The sequence below is a fragment of the Wyeomyia smithii genome, chromosome 2 (assembly GCF_029784165.1).
Source record: "Wyeomyia smithii strain HCP4-BCI-WySm-NY-G18 chromosome 2, ASM2978416v1, whole genome shotgun sequence".
Classification (NCBI taxonomy): domain Eukaryota; kingdom Metazoa; phylum Arthropoda; class Insecta; order Diptera; family Culicidae; genus Wyeomyia; species Wyeomyia smithii.
In genome coordinates this window covers 14,281,628-14,304,583 of record NC_073695.1, presented here as the reverse complement: position 1 = coordinate 14,304,583, position 22,956 = coordinate 14,281,628, and the positions used below count along the sequence as shown (strand labels likewise).

The following is a 22,956-nucleotide window of genomic DNA, read 5'->3' as shown; positions in this document are numbered from 1 at the left end:
TCAGTGATGCCACATTTTCATCTGTATTTTGGAGCGCAAAAAATCTTATCACCTTGGTAAAATTTGAAAAAATCTGTAAAATAAAATTTGCATATGTACTGGATATATCCTTCTCGAAAAAAAATGCAATATAGCTTGTTTAATATTTTCTCCGCGAAATCATTCATGCACACGTTTATGCGTAACATATGAATATAATAAAACCTCCGACACGCTCCACCGCATTTGAGTTAATTTATATTTTTCAACTATATAAAGTAGTTTAATTTACGACCCCATGATAACCAAAAGAATCTGTATAAATCTGTATTATTTCCAGAAAATCTGTAATCTGTATATGCAGATATCTGTATGAAAAATACGCAAAAAACTGTATAAATGCAGATGAATCTGTATATGTGGCATCACTGGTGCTGATGCCCGACTATAATATCAAATTTAGTGCTTTTAAGTGAGTTTTTGAAGATTATACTTTATGAGGAATCTAAACTGAACTAAGAAGAATCCATTCCATGGATTAGCAGATTGATTTGAGAAGAAAATATGCGTTTTTTCCTGTTTTCAATTATGTTTACATGTTGAATGAGATGAATATACGGGCTGAGATGAATAATGGAGCAGTTCCCCTATCACAGTTTCAAAGAATCGGAAGTGATATATAAAAAAATACACAATACTTTGATGAAATGGTACAATTTTTTTGTTTTGTATTCTTCATCTAATGCTCAATTGTTACTCAACTTTTACAATCTCTACTGCGCTCTAGTTTCCCGGTACAGTTTAACAGTCCTACCAACGTGTTTGGGTGATGGGTACATTCTCAATCACAACGTAATTATCTACCTGCTTGTAATCATCGATTTCGGTTTCAATCTGTATTCACCTGCTCGCCACCTATTCCGCTAGTCGTATGCTTTATTCTTCCATTGGTAATAAATCATCATGAATATTCGATTTTCCTTCAGTTGGCCAATTTTTTTCTTCTGTTTCTTCATCCTGTTACTTAACTCGAATGTGTGCGATTACAGCTGGACCCAAAATGTTGTTTTTTCATACGGTGTGTTTGAATTTATATACGCATCTTTTACATGAAGTGTGCTCTTATATATGTGTATATATAATAATGCGAATGCCTGAATCACTTCGTCGTTTAATGTTCGTTCCGTTCCGCCATATTTCCTGCTGTGATCGTGAAAAACTTCCAACAAAGGTAGTTAAAATCAGTACAAATATTTTTATTCATTCCTCGGCAAAAAAAAAACAGTCTCCTTTCCAACGGTTCTACCGGGAGTTTGTTCAGTTTTATTGTGCTTTGTTTCGCACAAGGTTAGAAGGAATATTTTATAATTAATAAACACCGGTATTTGCAGCATGGTAAAAATTTTGGCATCCAATTAGTACAATTCTCTGAACGAAAGAGGAAAAAAAAAACAATTTTCCGTTGGAAGGAAATTTTCCGGCTACCCGTTTTGTTCACTTCTCTCAATTTACTTGCTATACACACGGTCATGAAATGTGCATTTAGTGTATATACCGATTAAACATCAAAAACAAATTTTACCTCACGGTTGATAGTATTTTATACTTTTTTGCCACGTTGCTGGTGATAATCGACATCCGCTCGAAAAGGGCAATGAAATGGCGGGGATGGGATTGCAGGCAGGGGAATATTGTTGAATGCACGCGAATTGATTTTTTACTATACACTAGAACGCGTGATTTCTATTTTACAGGATAGGTACATTGAGAGGAATATAAAGTGTCGACGGTAAACATTTAGTTTTCTCGTTTGAAGAATGCACGTCCCCAGTTTCACGCTCGGCGAAAGAAAACTTTGATCAGCTCACAGGTGAAAAGGAAACTATTATGTTGAAAAGTTAACGTGACTTTTTTTTGTTAGTTTTTGATTGCTTTCCCGATTTGCATGCTTTGTTTGATCGCTTTTTTGTTCTGTTACTCTTTTCGCTGTAAAAGTTTTGTTACAAATTCCCTCAAATATGTACTACTTGTATGTGTAAAAAATCTACAAACTCTCTGAAATGGATCAAATATTTCAAGGCAGGACTGGACTAGGAAATGTTTTTTGTTATTTTGTTATGTTTTCAGTTTCCTGTTTCCTATAATGTTAAAGCATGTACGTGTTATGTACGTCTTTAATAACGAATGGAAATGTTGGTCATATTTTGATTAGTTTAATTGCTTGCTATCTAGTTGTTTTAAGAACAAAATCCAAACAATGAACGAATTTACTTGGTATATAATATATTTGGTATCGCTTACAATTTTGGTATCAATAACATGTATTGAAACATTAACGTAACTAATTATTATGTAAAAAGCTATTTGATGCACTGGAGACCGTAATTCGAAAAAAATGAAATTAAAACATATTCATGGTTGATCAAGGTTGGCTATGATTTACAGATCCTGTCAGCTGAAATTAGTTTTTGTTGTTATTACATGTGAACAGTTGTTACTTTGAAGCATAGAATCTGATAATAAAAGCTGTTAAAAGTGAAGTTCAGAGACCATTTACAGATGACCAGGGTCAAATGATTGCCTCTTCTTACACAGAGTATTGATCTTACAGCGCTCATAAACAGACGTAAAATTAACTTTCCTAAGTGTAGTGAAAATGTGAAAATACTGTGGAATTGTTGATCGATCTTTTGCTGTTATATTGTTACAGCCCATACAGTTCAATTTTTCGAAACCGATATAACAGTGAATGAAAATCTTCTCTCCTTTGCTGGTGACGATGAACTAAACTTATGGAAACAATTGTTAGGTATTTAACGTTTTTTTGTTGTTCATCAAACAAACATCCAAGTGTTCAAATAAAGAGAAAAATACAGTCAAGCAATAATGCTGATATGTTGGGTACTCAAGGATTTGTTTTTTTGATTGATCTTTTTTCGCCAAGAGAGTGTATTCAAAATGAGCTTATTGAAGCGATTTTACTGAGAGTAGTCGCAACAACATAAAATCAAGTTCCGATAGCAGAATAAAGCATCTAGGCGATCGAAGAAGAATTGAAAACAAGTCATGATATAAGTTCTCGCGAACAATACAATACTGAATCTGGAATAATAAAACTTTACAGTATAGAGTAATACAAGAAAAGTTGAATGAAGAGTGATTTTCTACCTCCTCTCTTCAAGTTGGTGGCATTGGTATGTAATGGCGTTCATGCATTACACACGACGTAGGATAAACTTATTTGAAATCTGTTTAATGTAATTTCGAGAGTGTGAGAGTTTGATCGCTAATCGCAACTTTGAATATTTTTACTGTGATTCGATTATCCGGAAAACTCGATTATCCGGAATGCTTTTTTTTTTGATGTTTCGGATAATCGAGTCCGACTTGTATAATACATGATTTGACTTCCAGATTTAGATATTAGTGGATCCATTACTGACATGCCAAAACTGTTTTCGTAGAATCACTGTTTTGGAGTCAGTTTTTGTCCGATCTAAGATTTGTTTTTTTAAGATGAGTAAGAAAATGTTATTATGTGAAAATACTTCTAGAGTTTCGATATTTGGCTTTAAAAATGGCGTCGAAGAAACATCGAAAATGTTAGATTTTTCAAAAATTCTAAATGGCGTCCAAACTCTGGGACATTTGTTTTTGCATCGAAAAATCATATGTAGAAGCCAAAGCAGAAAAAAAGTGAATTTTCGTTGCACTGTGTTATCTGTCAAAGTTAAAATTGTTAAATAGCGAAATATCTATTTTATCACGGAATGTAAGTCTTTGACGAGTTGGTCTTTGACATTGATTGCAAATCGTAAAAGTTCAGTCTCAAAATTTGTGTTCTGTGTAAAATGTGTTTTTCCTGTTACGGGAACATACCATATACACACTATACCAATAACATTTTCTGTTACTGTGTATCTGCATCAACGATGCAAACAAGCAGTTTACTGAAGCCTTGAGAAGGGCCGAGGACGCGGAAAAGCGTGCGCAAGCACTTCCTCTGCTGCGGTTTTTTTTTATTCCGCAGAGAGGACAAGGCAGGCTCCGAGGGACACGGCTCCCGCGAGCACCAACAGACGGATGATGGAGCTAAGTCCAGAGGCTGGCTCGTCAACTGGACTAACTCGGTCCACGGAAGAAAAGAGTGAAACTACGGGTAACGGTCCATGGACTACCGTAGTAAACGCTTGGCGACAGAAACGGGCCTAGCGTGAAAATCGCCCCGATGCCTCGTAAAGGTGGTTAGTTAATGACTGGACGAAAGGCGCATAACAGTTACCACTAGTGAACCTCAGCCTTCCAGCTACCGAACCTCTGCCTTCTTGTGGTACCAATTGATGTGCGAGTAATCAGTGGAAAAATCTGGTAACCAACCCTGGTGGGACTTCTGGTCGCATGCTGACAGGGGGCAGGGCTTCCTTCCTCGGGAGGGAGTTTCTGGGATCGACACCAACAGAAGCGTTCTAAGTAACGCAGTGTCCTTCTCAAGTCCTGGTAGTACCCGGGATTTTAAACAATGGCACTACGATGGCCCTCCTGCGACATAGTGAGGTTGGTGAGGAAAACGGACTAACGATTGGATTCTCGGAACATGGAACTGCCGATCTCTCAACTACCTAGGAAGTACCCGCGCGATTTCCAAGGAATTGAAGACCCGCAAGTTCAACATCGCAGCGCTGCAGGATGTATGCTGGAAGGGGACGATGGTGCGTACGTACAGGGATGGTCACACTATCTACCAGAGTTGTGGAAGCACACATGAGCTGGGAACAGCTTTTATAGTGATGGGAGAGATGCAGAAGCGGGTGATCGGGTGGTGGCCAATCAACCCTAGAATGTGCAGGTTGAGGATCAAAGGCCGTTTTTTTAACATTAGTATTATCAACGTGCATAGCCCACACCTCGGAAGCACCGATGAAGACAAGGACGAATTCTACGCGCAGTTGGAGAGTGAATATGACCGCCGCCCAAAACATGATGTCAAGATCGTCATCGGGGATTACAACGCTCAGGTTGGCCAAGAGGAGGAGTATAGACCGGTGATTGGACGATTCAGTGCACACCAGCTGATGAATGAAAATGGCCTCAGACAGCATAGCATAGCCTTCCAGCATAGCCTCCACCATAGACTCACCTGGAGATCACCGAATAGAACAGAAACACAAATCGACCACGTTTTGATAGATGGTCGGCACTTCTCGGACATTATCGACGTCAGATCACATCGAGGCGCTAACATCGATTCGGATCACTACCTAGTGATGGTTAAGATACGCGAAAAACTATCCGTTGTGAATAAAATACGGTACCGTCGCTCGCCACGGTATAATCTCGCGCGACTGAAGCAACACGACGTCGCAACACAGTACGCGTCATCGCTCGAAGCTGCACTGCCAGAAGAGGGAGATTTTGAAGAAGCCCCTCTAGGGGATCGCTGGAATGCCGTGAAAACAGCTATCAGCAGTGCTGCGGAGGGAGTCCAGGGACACGTGCAACCGAATCGACGCAACGAGTGGTTTGACGAAGAATGTCGGCAGATTTTGGACGAGAAGAACGCAGCGCGGGCAACAATGCTGCGTAGAGCCACCTGTCAGAATGTGGAGCGATACAGACTGAAACGGAGGCAGCAAGTTCAACTCTTCAAGGAAAAAAAGCGTCGCCAGGAAGAGGAGCAATGTGAAGAACTCGAGCAGGTGCACCGCACACACGAAACACGAAAGTTCTACCAAAAACTCAACGCATCCCGGAGAGCCTTTGTCCCACGAGCCGAAATGTGTAGGGATAAGAATGGAGGCATTTTGACGGATAATCATGAGGTGATCGAAAGGGGGAAGCAGCACTACGATGAACACCTGAATGGCGTGCAAGCAGGAGACCACAACAGGAGCGGAGAAGATGTGGTCGGTGCAACGAACGACGAAGATGTGCCACCCCCAAAAATAAGCGAAGTTAACCCTCTAGTGCCCATGTTAATTTCTAGACGGGCTTCGGTAAAATCATTATGAATCATTATAAACAGTTTTTAAGTATTGAAGCTTTTTAGAGGCTTGACTGAAGCCCGCCAAATGGCGGTCTTGGGCACTAGAGGGTTAAGGATGCGATCCGGCAGCTCAAGAACAACAAAGTGGCCGGAAAAGACGGCATCAGAGCTGAACTTATTAAGATGGGGCCCGACAAACTGGCTGATCGTCGAGATCTGGGAAACAGAACAGCTACCGGAGGAGTGGAAAGAAGAGGTTATCTGCCCCATATACAAGAGGGGCGACAAACTAGACTGCGAGAACTATCGAGCGATCACAGTCCTGAATGCCGCCTACAAAGTGTTTTCCCAGGTCATCTTCCAACGCCTGTCACCATTAGGCAGCAGGTTTGTAGGAAGCTACCAGGCCGGCTTCATGGGAGGACGGTCTACGACTGACCAAATCTTTACACTGCGGTAGATCCTCCAAAAGTGCCGCGAGTTTAGAGTCCCTACACACCATCTTTTCGTCGATTTTAAAGCCGCATACGATACAATAAACCGACAAGAGCTATGGAAAATTCTCGACGAAAACAGCTTTAAAGACTACGATTGAGGATGTGAAGTGTTGTGTGAGAATTTCAGGTCGGAACGTCGGACCCTTTCGAGTCTCACAGGGGGCTCCGACAAGGTGATGGTCTCTCCTACTTATTATTTAACGTCGCGCTAGATGGTGTTATGAGACTAGCGGGGTTTGACATGCTTGGCACGATTTTCAGCAGATCAGGTCAATTTATTTGCTTTGCGGATGACGTGGATATTGTCGGCAGAAAATTTGAGACGGTGGCAGACCAGTATACCCGACTGAAACGTGAAGCAGATAGGATCGGACTGAAGATTAATACGTCAAAGACTAAGTATATGCTTGCAGGTGGGTCCGAGCACGACAGGGCACGCCTAGGCAATACGGTAACGATCGACGGGGATGAGTTCGAGGAGGTCGACGAGTTTGTGTACCTCGGCTCTCTGGTAACTGAGAACAACGATACCAGACGGTAGATAAGAAGACGTATTATCAGTGGAAGTCGTGCCTACTATGGGCTTCATAAGAAACTACGGTCGCAAAATCTGAGTCTTCGCACCAAGTGTATCCTGTACAGAACGCTAATATGACCGGTCGTTCTCTACGGGCATGAGACGTGGACAATGCTCGAGGAGGACTTGCGAGATCTCGGAGTTTTTGAACGTCGGGTACTAAGAACCGTCTTTGGCGGTGTGGAGGAGAACGGAGTGTGGAGGCGTAGGATGAACCACGAGCTTGCGCGCCTCTACGGTGAACCCAGTATTCAGAAGGTGGCTAAAGCTGAAAGGATACGCTGGGCAGGGCATTTAGCTAGAATGCCGGATAGCTACCCTGCAAAATTGGTGTTCGCTTCAAAGCCGGCGGGAACGAGAAGGCGAGAGGCGCAACGAGAGAGATGGGTGGATCAGATGGAGCACGATCTGCAGAGTACCGGGTGCCCGCGGAACTGGAGGCAGGCAGCCATGGATCGAGTGAATTGACGGAACCACGTTATGCAGGCCATGTCTTAGGACCTACGGCCAGAGCTGCGATTAATCCAAGCAACATGCTGACTATGACGAGGGAGAAAATATCATCGCACTCGTTTCTTTCTGTCATGAATATCCAGCAACCATCACAGTAAGCGTCGAGATCCGACAAGTGATTCAATATCTTGTCTCTTTTGTTGACATTTTCGGGTTCTCATTGTCAATCGTCGTGAATATACAGAGTTCACTGGGAAATATCACTGCAACGCAAATCAAGGTGATTTTCGGAATATCAAAAATCGTTTCAGCAGCGTGATTATGTCAGTGCCAGCTTGAAGTTTGTTGCTATCTGGATTTTTTAAATTTGATCTGCTTTGCGGTCCGTGACGATCCCAACTCAAGATATGGCCACCAATGAACTAGGTTTATAATTTCAAACCAGTGGTTATAGGTGTCGCTTGATGAGCTGGCACAACAACCCCGAGTATTCGGAACACAACCGGAACAGGTCCGTATTTTTACATTTTTCAATGAGAGGCATGGTAGGATTTTAGGCACTTCTAAGCACTGCTTTAATCATCGTTACCATGTTACTGAAACATATTCCGGTCATATATCCGAAACCAGTCGATTAACTCCGGCCATCCTCTTCGTTAAAAGAAAATATGAATGAAAACTAGGAGAAGCAAAACCGTTCCGAACCGAAATTGAACAGTTTCAAAGTTGAACCGTGCCGAAATTTGACAGGATCTGTATATAAATATACATACCCATACATATTAAAAAGTTTCCTGTTTTGCCATCCGCGATTCTTTTTTTGCCGCGAACTGACACTGTCTTTAGTTTAACCTACAACAAGCCCAATATTCAAGAATTAAATTAATAAACTCATACTGTCAAAAAACAAATAAAAATGCAATATTATTTTTCAGATATGAGATCATTTGAACAATATTAATAGAATTCTTTTTATTACAATTGGTGTTATGAAGAAGCATATTCTCTACTAAGAATAAAAATAAATGATAATACAGATTCAAAATGTACCAAACTAAAATACGCTCAGTTACAAAACGAAGTAATAGTTGTTTATTGACAATGCTTCTAGTCGGCGTGCAGCCAAACCGAACCAAGCGTTGAAAAACATTTACCGCCGCAATTGCTGTGTACAAGCTGTTACAGAGAATTTTTTGTTGTAATATCGTTATCAAATGCTCAAACGATTCGTTACTTCATAATAGATAGATTATTACTTCTCATATCCACTGGGTGTCAATGACTCAATCTGAGAAAACGGCGCTTAGTTCGGTCTGATCGCACGCCGACCATATATCAATATCATACATATCAATTGAAGAAAAATCATTGATTTTATGTTTGCTATCCTCGTAACATCATGCTGTCAAAATGAACTTGATATTTCTGCTAGTTCAATCTCAGTACAGCCATACCTGAATGATCGAGAAAGATGGCAAGAAAAATTGAGAGTGAGAGTTGACGCTAAGAGAATCATCGCAAACTCTCTTGTAATGAACCATGCATCGTAGTTGGCTGATTCTGGTGTTGCATCATTTTGGCGTAATGTCAGTAGTATGATATTGACTTTCCGCAGCTCTGCCTACGGCCATCTAAGTAAGTAAGTAAGTAGCTCGAGTTCTTGCAGTTTTAGTGATTTTGACGGCATTTTTTGAAAAAAAATTCTTTAAGAAACGTTTATATTATTAGCATGCGTTTAGAAGTACTATTTGTGTAGAATAATAGCACAAATTTTTGGAAAAAAATGTGCCGAACTTCAAATAAAATACGAAAACTTTCATTATTAAACAATATGCGTAATTTTGTGCCAGATACACAAAAATGTATTCTTCCAAGAGCTGTCGTGTATACTTGGTTCACTAATAACTTTGGATCAGATTGCGTGACTGAGGTGTAAGAAAGCTTTATGTATGGATTTAATAACTGAACACAGTCTTTGGAAATCTATGTACAGTTTTTTCAGATTGTAAGCGAATTTGTTCTCAAAGCTTTTTAAGTTTTTTGGTAGGTATTTTCAGATTTTTATTTCTTTTTATTTTTTTATAATCATACTCGAGCGCTACGTGAATACCCCTATCATCTGCACTATTTACGTCTGCGTATTTGCGCTGTAAGCTTTAGGTCCGTGTATAACATACTGGTCGTTAATAGCCATGCGCCTCCTCTGAAAACAGAAAATACACGAGGAAGCCGCACTTTCATTCACCGGTCGATACCACATTACTGAACACAAACCAAAAAATAAAAAACACTTACAAAGGGGTCAACCAAAAAAGGCACTTGTTTTTGTTGGTGTAACAAATCTTGCTTCCGTTATATCTTCGGGGCACTGTTGGAAAAAGTTTTCTTTCGATGACTTGCGGTTGTTGTGATGTTGAAAAAAATAAGTTGTTTTTACTGCACTAAAGACTGAAAGAGGAAGGTGTAATCAACAAAACAAACGAAAAATAATTGCTTTACAAGGTAGTTTTATTTTTTTTTTTCGAAAAGAGTATCAATGTTAAATAAATGCTAAGTTTTAATATAAAATCAAGGTCAATTGTAAATAGAAGGAACATGAAACTTAGAAATGACTGGCTTTAGAATATAAAAAAAAGTTTTCCAAATCGGTAGCTTTCGCTTTAAAATAGAGTAGATAGATCCATTTCAAACACTTATCACTTATCATAATCGTTTGAAATAGAATAATACGGGCGCATACGCCTTTTTTACTTATATGCAAATTGGTTCACTTTTTTTCTCTGTTATCACTGTACAAAATAACCCCGAACTTAAGCCTAATTTGTATCCGAATAAGGAAACCGATTTTCTGCGTACAAAATTTTGATTTTGTTACGTTTAAATTTTCTCTAAATAAAAGTGCAGTCGCTTAACCTAGAAAAATCTACGTGCATCAATAAAGTAAAATCATTTGCTTCGGGCCTGTTGCCTTCCGCTATCTGCTTCTATACGTAATAGGAAAATGGAACGAACTGTTACAGAACAAGCAGTTGAAACGTTCTTGCTTACAATACGTGCAAATTTTCACAGCTCTTGGATTTGGAATCGCGTGCCCAGACGCGGCCCAGCAGTCCCTTCACTTTGAGGCTGGCCGACGTTCGAGAGCCTCGGTACTTGCGCGGGCTACTGTGAGCACTGCCGGGTGGAGTTTCGCCAAGGCCGCTACCCGGAACCGGTCCGCACGAGACCGGCGTGCTCGGATTGGTTCCACCGCCCATTCCGGACAGGCAGATGGCGCCCCCGAGCGGCGAACAGGCACGTCGTTTGGACTTGCGAATCGATCGCTTACGGAAGAGATCCCTGTTTGGGGGGTGTGGAAGAATACTTTGAAATCACTGAAATAGTTAGGAAATGTGACGACTGTCGATTACCTTGATTTTTCGGGATTCTCCAGCTTGAGCCGAATCTGTGAAAGTAGTCCTACCAATAACTCATCTACATTGTGGTTGATTCCGACGGATGTTTCTATGAATTTGCAGTCGTATTGTGTTGCCATCTGTTTGCCTTCTGCATGATGAACGATTAAGAGATTAGTAAAATCAGTTTCCCAGAGAAGATGGAGGTTATCAGCACTTACCATCTGAGGTAACCATTCGACTACGTGCCAGATCGGCTTTGTTGGCCACTAGAATGACCGCTTTTTGAGCAATGTTTTCTGTTGTCCACAGTACCTGGAGGACCTGTTCGGCAATCTGAAAGCTGCCCCGGTCTGCGGAAGAATATATTACGCAGTAGCCATGTGGATCGTACGAGGACATGCAATTTTCGGGCTGCGGGTGAAGATTTCATTTAATTGATTTTAGCTTGAAATACATGTAAAGCTGAAACTCACCGTCATGTCCATATAACTGTGATCGATAAAGGTCAGCTCTGACTCCTCTCCGCTCAACAGCACAGACACAGTTTTTTCGCCGGAGTCATCATCTGAAATGGAAACGAGAATGGAATATTATTTTCACTATCAATTGAGTGTTTTCATCAGTCTAACCAATTAGCATCGAGAAATCGATAAATTAAATTTCATTGTGTGGGATTGATCAATGAGAATCGCGGAGAGATTTTTGCATTCGATTAATTATTCACATATAATCACAATTATGCATCATTATCTTGAAAACATGATTTTCATAATTCATATCCAGCAAGTTAATTCCTTTGATGTTGTTGTGATGCGGCTGTGTTTGATTCATATTTGATGGAAATTCTTCCAATCGTGCACCATTGTTTACCACGTTGGCATCAATCGTGTCAAGACTTTGAATTCTTGCCGAGTTCCGATACTGCATATTAAACACTATTTAATGCTCTGATTTATTTCAGTCACCGATAGGACTGGTTATATCGTAACCTCCTTCCGGATGATGGTACATGCATGATTTTTATTGAAACGAAAAACACAAAATTAAATTATTTTATTTGAAAAGCGGAGAAAAACAGTAGAATCGCTTTTTCTTTCCTTTACTCGCATTATAGCCGTTTTCAGCGCAGTGCTAGACTTAATCGCATCAATTAAAGTCGATACTGTTTCCCAGTGTTCCCGTTCCGATTCAACAATGCATAATTTATAACAATGATCTGCCGCACCAAATACACAACATAACCTTCGCAGCATGTATATTCGCCAAGCCGACATGAAAGCGTGCCGAGCAGTTTCTACGACTTAGGCCTTTTTTCACTTTCTTTACATTGGTTTGCGTAATCACTTCATTTCTTTTATTCGTCACGATGTGATGGAGAAAACCCTTCTGCTTTGTAGCTTGGGCAGTTGTTCACAGACGGAAAAAAACACCCCTCAACGTTTCGTGCATCGAAACTCTTAATGCCGAAGCAAGCTGTTCCTGCGTTTAGCATGGATCCCTTTCGAACAATTGTAATATTCAAGCGTCCTCGAAGATTTTTGGCTTTTCTTCACGCGGACATTTTTGACATTTTTCACCTTTTTGTTCTTATGTGATTTTTTTTCATCTTTTAAATTCTCTTTTGATATGTTTTATCGTTTTTTAAAATTTCTAATACGTTGGCATTTTGATCTTTCACGGTCCTTTGTTTTAACTTATGGACATTTTTAACGCCCTTGTTGTTATTGTTGCTTCTACCACCTTGTTTTTCATTGACTGTGAATATAAACTATAGAATAAAAAAATCCGCTAAAAAACTGCAGAAGCTTTTCGCCAATTTTAAATGTATTTGTGTATCAAATTATTTCTTACTCAATTTGTGTTTCTTTTAATTTGTAAACAAATTTACTAGACTGTTTAGATAGAATTATAAAAAAAAATTATTAAAAAAAATACTGTTCGAGTTTTTCTGTTATTTTTGATATTTACGTATTTGAATTTTTCATCCTTTTGAACCTGCGGAACATTTTTGGTATTTTTACCAATTGTGAATTTTTGTGCATCCTTTATATATTTTACGCATTTGTATTTTCACCTTTTGTGACCGCCTCGAATATATTTCCAATCATTTTTTTCTTTTGTGATGTTTTTAAATTTTGTAACCGGTTGGTTCCAAAATATTACTTGTGGCTCCGTCACATAGCTCTTTCGCCCCAGTGTACCTTCTCTCTAGCATTGGGAGCTTTAAGTGAGCTATCCTCAGTTAAAATATTTACTCAGAGAGGAAATGTCAGAGCCCATATCCATGCACTCTTATTTTGCACTGGCAATAGTATTGTGAAAGTATGTGTGAAATTTCCAAACATCGTCGATGCAGATGATCGATTGTTCGCAAATGATTTTACTAGAAAAGGGTTGCTAATAGCGATTTTCTTTATTCCACTGTTTGCGGGCAAAACTGCCGAGGAATAATAAAACGTCATCGCCGTTTAAGACGCAAGTAAGAAAGAGATGCCAGATAATTGTTTACGAACTTAGCACGTACGGTGGTGGGTTGAAGCTGACAAATTTTACAGTGCGCTTCGGGCAGCACGCCAGGTCAAAACTGGGTCAATATCGAGCGAATAAAGAAGGGTTTTGACAGCAGTTAGTGCGCTTTCAGGTCAAAACGAGGTGAGCTGGTGGAATAAGGAAATTCGCTATAAGAAAAAGAAAGTTTGGCGCGAGTCCCCTCTCTTGATCCTGAACCATCACAAGGAATAGAAGTGCGCGCGGTTGTTTAGCGTGAACAGGAAGTTATTTATACTACTAAAGCGCATGTGTTTGATAATTATAGAAGTTAAAGTTTGAATTAAAAAGTAAATAAAAGTCAAAGTAAAGAAGTAAACGAAGTTGAACGAAGTAGTTAAGAGATATTTTCGAAATAAGTTGATTGTAGATGGTAAAGGGAGAGGGGGAATGATTCTTAGGCGTAGTGCCGGAAAAAGGAGATAACAATCGAAAAAAAAGGTAAATCTAAATGTCATTAAAGTTCGGAATAGATATCTCTGAGTATTGGAGTGACATCATGGGAGTGGACTCAGCTAAATTATGAGGCTCCACTCTTTATCCAAATTTCTTACGAACGCTTACGAAAGGGAAGAGGGGCATTTGAGAATCGTAAGATTGCAAAATTTAAAATATAAATAGGAACTAAAAAAATCAGTTAAATCATTTCTCGCTGAGATCTTAACAGTTCAACATTGGGAAAGCATGAATTCACCTCAGCTTAATTTCCAGTTTTTATTAACTTTAACATGATATTAACTAACTACTTAACTTGATTTGTTTTTAATCCTAACGAATACACCATATGTAAAAACAATTATTCTTCAAACATTTTTTGAAGTAGAATACTTCTCTCAAGAAGTTCGCCTACATAGGGATGTGGAATGAAAATCTAAAACCGAAAAAAGTGAAAAATATGTCCAATTTTGAATGCTAATAAATCGGTTAGTATTCGATGGATTTCCTTCGTTTTTGCAGCAATAGATTAGAAAATTTTCCAAGATTCTTCCCAAATGAAGATAATTGTAATTTTAATATTCAAACTATTGTACTATTGACAATAGTCAAGCCTTTCCAAAACGAAAAATTCGACCTCTGATTGGTCGTTATATGATTGCTTCCCAAGCACGGTCGACAGAATCATATATCTTGTAATTGAAAATATGCTAACTGACCTATACAAGAGCCTGTTTCTGCCGAAGCCGCTCATAATAGTTCAAGACAGCGACAACAGCAGTCATCACTTAGCAGCAGCAGTAGCAGTACAGTGGATACCAGCGATAGCGGATAGCGGTCACAGCTGTGGCGTAGCAATGGAAAGCGCACTCGTTGCAGCTGATCTCAGCATCGATAGCAGCTGGGCCAGCTGATGCAAAGACAGCAGATACCAATGGCAGTGTATAGCGGCTACAACGGTGGCATAGCTACGAATAGCGTAGCAGTTGTAGTGGGTATATCTGACCATGAAGCATTTATGTAATAATTGAATGAAAATTGCAATTGCAGCAATCGGCCTTTTTTAGGGCTACTAAATGTTTTTGGAAGAGCATAATGAATGGTTATTAATAAACTGCAACTGAGGTTTGATGCTGCTGCAAATGAACAGCAGTGTGCTGTTTATTACGATCTGTTGATACTGTGCATAACAAGCGGTATATACGAAACAAATCCGATTTCAAACAGAAAAATTCGGCACGTTCTGCTCACGGTGCTGAGTCTGATTTAGAAAATTCACAACACTTTATTAACAAGGCTGTAACGCCTTGAAGAAGACTGTTATGGTTAGACATCACAGCAGAATTTCGACCTTCATACTCATGTCTACCATCGGCAATATCAAACACGCAACAATTTGCTTCCATGCGACACGAGTACGGGAACATTCCCAAGCCGCACAACACGACACAACACATATTATTTGGTTGCCTTAATGAGAGCTCTATCGGCCCGGCTCTACAGAATGTCCACAAGAAATTGTTTTGTACATCCGTGTTACGAAACTGAGATAATCTGTTGGAACTGAAAATAAAGGCAGGTTTGGTTTGGGTCGGGCTAATGTCCACGGTCCATACAATTTTTTTAGAGTTTATATGGGCAGTAGTTGTCCGCGGAGGGGGAGAAAGGGGGGTCAAAATCGTTAAAAATCTGTCCACGTGGTATGTGGATGGCCCCTAAGGCATTTATGCAATAATTGAATGAAAATTGCAATTACAGCAATCGGCAAAATCCTTCTAAGCTTTATTATGGGGGGAGGGAGGGGTCGAAAATTTCGAAAAAAGTCCTTACGTAATTTGTGGATGACGCCTGAATTGTTCTTTCTGATTCTCTCTTTAATATACTCTAGCACTCATTTCATCCCGTATTGAGAGTGAGTGATGTGAACGTGCCAAACCACTGTTTTTCTGATGTCATTTTGTAACATGATAGTGGGGGTAAACAGGGTAAAATCGTCCAGTGGGGTAAGACCGCCCACCGTAGTTTCACTACCAAGTTATATAATAGTTGAAAAATTTCCTTAATAGACATGTTACAATATAATAACATAACATTTTGCACCCCTTTCTGCTTTGATAGTGCGCGGACGATCAAAGAAATAATCAAAAACAACATTTCAGCTGGCAGCCGGTCAATGCGCTAGTGTTTTGCGGCAACGGGACTTAAGAGCCAGTTCGCGAGAGCCGCAACCGACTTTCTGAGGGACGTTGTTTTGATGTTCTTCGGTTGGGCTGAGATTTTCAGCGTTTGTTTGTCTATTCAAGATAGAAAGTTTTGCAAAATTTCATTTTTTTTCATTGAGGTTAAGTGGGGTAAAACGGCCCTTGAAAATGATATGTCCAAAAACGTCAAAATACTAAAAAGTGCAATAACTCCTGCTAGATTTGATGGATTTTTCTAAAAATTTGTGGTATTATTCTACACTAAGAGTGTAGAGTGTAAGAGACACTTCAAAACGCAAGGTCACAATATATGGAAAAGAGGTAACATGACGAAAAAAAACGCGTTTTTCTTTTAAAAATTGTCAATTTTTAGGATCATCCTACTCTTTTCAACATCGCTAGAAAAAACATCTGAATATGGCGTTTTGTAGAGAAACTCAAGAGCTTTAATATGTATGAGCCAAGTGTGGTAAAACGGCCCTAGAAGGTTTTTTTCAAAAAACCGTCAAAATCACTCAAATCACAAACTAATAGATTTTACTGAAAATTACCACTGAACCTTACTAGAACTACCTACTTCACAAGAAGATACACAATTTGGGGTAAAACGTTCCTTGAGGATTTTTTTTTCGAAAAATTTCGTCAAAATCACCAAAACTGCAAAACTTGGGTTTGATTGGATAGATTTACTGAAAATTTAGATTATTACTCTGAGTTAATACGAACTTAAGAGCAAGATGACGAAAGTGACAAATAGATTTACATAACGAAAAAAAATATTGTTTTTAGCGATTTTCGGGGTGCTTTTTTCTCTACAGAAAAGGTCCAGAACCCGAAGTTAACATTTTATAATTTTATAATATAATTTTCAAGGAACGTTTTACCCCCAATTACGTACCTCCTGGTAAAGTAGGTAGTTCTGGTAAGGTACAGTGATAATCCGAATTTTCAGTAAAATCTATTAAGTTTAGCCGGAACTATAGTGATATGAGTGATTTTGACGGTTTTTTGAAAAAAACCTTCTAGGGCCGTTTTACCCCATTTGGCACACTTGGCTTATACACACATTAAAGCTCTTGAGCTGCTCTACAAAATGCCATATTCAAATATACTTCCTAGCGATGTTGAAAAGAGTAGGATAACCCTGAAAATTGACAATTCTAAAAGAAAAATGCGTTTTTTTCGTCATGTTACCTCTTTGCCATATATTGTGACCTTGCGTTTTAAAGTACTCTTAGTGTAGAATAATACCACAGATTTTTAGTAAAATCCATCAAGTCTAGCAGGAGTTATTGCACTTTTTAATATATTGACGATTTTGGATATATCATTTTCAAGGGCCGTTTTACCCCACTGAACCTTAATGAAAAAAATTGAAATGTTGCAAAACTTCTTACCTTGAATAGACAAACAAACGTTGAAAATTCCAGCCCAATCGGAGACCATCAAATCAACATGCGGTTGCGCCTCTTGCGAACTGGCTCTTAAGGTTTTTCTGTCTAAAAATCTATTGTTTTGTTTGTGAATATACGTTTAATCGGTTGCCTGAATCTGTCTTCTTTCGGAAATATCGAAAGCCGTGAGTAATCATGTAATTTTGACTGAGTGAGATAAGAAAATGTTCCACTTGGGGTAGAACCGCCACGTATACAACTGTTTGTTGTTTCACTTCAAGACCCAAATGCCGTGACACTACAAAGGGAATATTGACAGGATCAGTGAAGCGATTCCAAGCCACATAAGACAATGATGGTAATCGACTTTTCTAGTACTATTTTTTTTAACAAGACTAATTTTTGAAAGAACTAAACTTGTGTATTAATGAGCAAAAGTAATTTTATAGCCAGGACGGTTTGTTTGATCGGTATGACGTCTTTGACGAAGTTGAAAATAGTATTTTTGACACTTTAAAAAAAAATTCAAGGGAAAAATAAAAAATTTGATAAAAAATAAATTTTTTAAAAATTCAATTCAAAATAATCATATTTTTGGCTGAAAAATCCACAAAAGGTTAGCTAAACTTTGATGGTTGATGAAGTAAAAAAATAATAGCAGAATTGCTTAAGGGGGCGGCCTAACGCCGCTTACCCCTAATTGATATAGGTTACTCCCTTTCTCTCAACCTGCTTTTCTCTTCAATATTCTCATTTTTGCCTTTCTCCTAGAAAGGTATAGCAATCACTGGAAAAACCAAAGGTATAAAAGTGGTCCCAATGGCCGAATGTCATATACCACTCGACCCCTTTTGACGAACTGAGCATTTTCTGTATGTATGTGTGTGTGTGTGTGTGTGTGTGTGTGTGTGTGTGTGTGTGTGTGTGTGTGTGTGTGTGTATGTGCAACTTTTTTTTCTCACTCATTTTTCTCAGAGATGGCTGAACCGATTTTCATAAAATTAGTTGCAAATGAAAGGTCTAGTTGCGCCATAGGTTGCTATTGAATTTCATTGTAATCGGATTTTTAGTTTGGAGGTTATGTATCAAAATGTCAAAATCACGAAACATCAATATCTCAGAAACCACACAACCGATTTCAATAAAACTGGTTTCAAATGATCAGGCTGTCTCCAGAACCCTTAACTTTCAAGTTTCGTTATGATTGAATATATGGTTCAAAAGTTATGTAAAGAAAATTTATCCTGAGGTTGTTTAAACTCACTCATTTTTCTCAGAGATGGCTGAACTGATTTTCACAAAATTAGTGTCAAATGAAAGGTCTAGTTGCCCCATAGGTTGCTATTGAATTTCATTGTAATCGGATTGTAACTTTGTCCGTTGTTTATAAAAATGTGAAATCACATAATGAAAGTAAACATAATGACATAATTCTTCTAACGATAACTGGCTAATTAAAAGGTAGAAAAGTGATTCAAATGGCCGAATGTCATATACTACTCGACTCATTTCGACGAATCGAGCATTTTCTGCATGTATGCATGTATAGGTGTATATGTGTGTGTGAGTGTGGGTGTGTACGTGTGTATGTGCACCTTTTTGCCTTTCTCCTAGAAAGGTATAGCAATCACTGAAAAAACTAAAGGTATTAAAGTGCTCCAGAGGGCCGAGTGTCGTATATCACTCGACTTAGTTCGACGAGCTGAGCATTTTCTGTATGTATGTATGTATATGTGTATGTGTGTGTGCGTGTGTGTATGTGCAACTTTTTTTTCTCACTTACTGTTCTCAGAGATGGCTGGACCGATTTCCGTGAAATTGATTGCAAATGAGAGCTGTATTTACCCCATAGGTTGCTACTGAATTTCATTGTAATCGGATTTTTGGTTTCGAGGTTATGTATCAAAAGGTAAATATCACGAAACATCAATATCTCAGACACTACACAACCGATTTTAACAAAACTGGTGCCAAATGAACGGCCTGTCTTGAAAATCCTTAACTAATGATTCAACATGTGGTTCATAATTATGTATAAAAGAAGGAAACCACGTTTTGAAAAGAAACGTATTCCAAAGACTGCTTGAGCTCACTCAATTTTTGCTTTTCTTCTAGGAAGGTATAGCAATCACTGCAAAAACTAAAGGTATAAAAGTGATCAAAAGGGCCGAATGTCGTATATCACTCGACTCAGTTCGACGAGCTGAGCATTTTCTGCATGTGTGCGTATGTATAGGTGTGTAACGCTCTCCCAATCTCACTCGATTTTGTCAGAGATGGCTGAACCGATTTCAATGAAATTGACTGCAAATGAAAGGTCCAGTTGGCCCATAAGACCCTATTGAATTCCATTGTAATCGGATTTCTAGTTTAGAGGTTATGTATCAAAATGTAAAAATAACGAAACATCAATATCTCAAAAACTACACAACCGATTTGAACAAAATTAATTTCGAATGAACGGGTTACCTAAAAAACCCTTAACTTTTGAATTTCATGAAGATTGAACTTGTGGTTCAGAAGTTATGGAAAGAAACGTGTTCTGGAGACTATTTGATATCACTCAAACTTCATTAGCTTAGAAACTACACAACCGATTTGAACGATATTGATATCAGATGAACGGGCTAATTAAGGGTTAACTGATGAATTTTGATTGAACACGTGGTTTCAAAGTTTGGCTGCCCTTTACGTTCCCTTTTCATTTGATTGTAATCAAACTTAAGCAACCGTTATGCATTAAATTGTTAAAAAAAACAACGAAAGTCTATTATTTTAAAGATAACATGACTTATTTCAACATAACTGATGTCATACAAACGAGTCATCTCTCAAATTTACAAATAACAAATTTCATAACAATTTGATATGTGGTTCAAAAGTTTTGGAAAGAAAAGAAATTCAAAGACTATTCAAAACCATACCTGCTTTGAACAATGCATATGGCCTCAACATGATTTAAATGTGGTATCGTACTATTTGAAGGTTCCCGGTATCGCTCGTGATTAAATTTTTCGAAATTAAGAGTCATTTATTTTATTTCGCTATTTCTTAAGCACTAACATTACATCAAATTTCATATTTTATACTTCAATTACTACATCAATATTTTAGAACCCAAAGAGTGAATATACCTTTATTGGATTTAAGCATTCATGTTAATCTATTTTTACAAATAATATGTTTGAATGAGAAAGGCTGAGTCTGACCGCTAGGTGGATTAATTTTGGGTTTTTTTTTCATCAACACTCCCTTCCCCCGGACGGCATTTTTGGCTACGTCTCTTTCTCTTACCATAAACCACTCAATGGAATACTGCAGGACGTGACATCGCCTTTTTGATATTTATATTTTTTTGCATTTGTTTGGTGTAGGATGATTGACCTTGGTTCGCATGCAAAAACTGGTCATGGTTCGAGTCATTAATTCAATTATGGATAAACCATTAAATGATCAGGAATTTTAATTAAAATAAATCTAAAAGCGGCTTCTTGAATTTATTTGATAACAGCCTCATAATTAAGCTAATGAGAAATTTAAATTCCTTCACCGAAGAAGTCTGTTCAAACACCTTTAGAGCATGATATAAAATATCAAATTAGTTTCAAAACATTGATTCATTTATAATGTACCAGTATTGAAACGATTTATTATAGAAAAAAAATTTGATTGTGAATTATTATAATAATACAATATTAGTTTTTTTTATCTTAGTTCGCCCTACAAATGTTCGTGGTCCGACTCTACAGTTCACCATATAATCGCTAGACGCAGTGCGCATTGTTAATGTTTTACTCTGAGAGTTTCAACTAACCGCTCTGCAAAAAAAAACCTCATGTAAAATCGGAGAAAGCAGTCGGGCTTTAGTATAAAATAAAGGAATTGGATGAAAAATCGTTATGTGCTCGGGAAAGAAAACACTCCTACGTACCTACAGGACGATTAAATGATTTATTCTTGAACTACGGATAAAATTTACTTAACTTAACTTACTTTTGTAATTTTTATCCAATTTCGATAGTTATAGCACCAAAAGATTCAGCAACTTATTTACTTCTATAGAGTCAGCAGTACCTAGAAAGATTCTTCTCATTTTCGGAAAGCCGGTTTTCCGGGGATGTGTTACGAAATTGATGATTTCTATGAATATTTGAACAGAATCTTACAATTATTTGTTCAAAGTTCATAAAATTACTCCAACAGGCCATTTTTATGGTTTTGAGAATGTTTTGGTGAAATGCACAGAATCACCGACCCCTTCCCCAACCTTCAATGAAAAGGATTTGTCCTCAAAAATGGCCATTTATGGACAGATTTCCCCGGGGCTCACATGATAATGGGGAGCTTCGTGACTCCAAGGTTACAGAGTCCGGTTTGATAAGCGGGTGATCGGGAGTTCGAATCCTAGGCTACATCCATAAATTACGTAATGAAAAAATCCAATTTTCGGACCCCTCCCCCCATATGTAACGAAACTTAACGTAAACGCTTACCCCCCATAAAAATAACGTAACGCTGTGGAAGTATTTGCTTAGTAAAAATGCTAGTTTTTGAAGGGTCTCCCAGAGATTTTTCGGTACGTAACGGCAATCTTACCTTCCCCCCCTCCCCTATGCAACAAATCGTAACGCTCAAGGGTACCACCTTCTCCCCTATGAGGTTACGTAATTTATGGATGCCGCCTTAGTAGAATCAGGCTATTTGGTTGTCAAAGGACTTCAACATGGGTTTTTTTCTCAGGCTCTTCACTACATACCCTTCCTTCAAGCTGGATTCTATACTACCCCTGCTGACTTTCATCCTAACATCCTAATCCCTCTTATAATAAAACTGGTTTGACATTCCGCGTCGAACACTCGACAGAAATGGACGTGCAAAGTGGTCGTTCTATTACAATCCGGTCCGTGTGTACGAATAGCCAAACAAAAGAGTGTATTATTCGCGCTAAAGGCCAACTAGATTGTGAGTTGTGTCGCTACGTTCTGTACCCGGCTCGCAACTTTGGCTGTATTGGTGCAAAATACCAGCTGCAGTTTTGATCTGTGCACAGTGAATAGATCTTTCTAATTCAAGGCCATCATTTGACAGTCGAGTCGTGTCGCTGTGCTGAGTGATCTCACACCCGGCTCACTGCTGGTGGCTGTATTGGTGCTGCCGTACTGGTGCTGCTGGCTGCTTTGGGTGCAGCTTCGAACGATCGGACAACCACTGCTGGTTCATTCCGAGTTGTGCTCTCGTCGTGTTCGGTCGCAATTTCATTTCGATCTCGATAGTGCCGACCAGTTAATCGCCTTCAAGGTCACCGTGCATTGTATTGTATTGCATTGTATTGCGTGTGCACTGCTGCTCGTTGCCGTCGTCTGTTGAAGACAAAGGAACGCATCATCGCCTATTGCTACCGTACGCCACAGACTGTACGTTGTGTCGCTACTGCGAGAGATCCAGTACCCGGCGTACTGCTGTTTGGCTGTACTGGTGCTGCTGTGTGGCTG

General features: G+C 38.8%; 1 protein-coding gene across 4 annotated transcripts in view; it reads right to left on the bottom strand.

The window, feature by feature from the left end:
- Window positions 1-677: 677 nt before the first annotated feature.
- Window positions 678-22,956, bottom strand: part of LOC129725720 (uncharacterized) — a 500,714-nt gene continuing 478,435 nt past the window's right edge. For all 4 annotated transcript variants that reach the window (XM_055681833.1, XM_055681835.1, XM_055681832.1 and 1 more), the window contains 4 exons: window positions 11,361-11,452; window positions 11,106-11,298; window positions 10,900-11,035; window positions 678-10,828 (listed from right to left, as the gene is read on the bottom strand). In XM_055681833.1, the coding sequence (XP_055537808.1) occupies window positions 10,534-10,828; window positions 10,900-11,035; window positions 11,106-11,298; window positions 11,361-11,452 (716 nt within the window). In that variant the 3' untranslated portion in view covers window positions 678-10,533. The remainder of the gene's footprint in view (window positions 10,829-10,899; window positions 11,036-11,105; window positions 11,299-11,360; window positions 11,453-22,956) is intronic.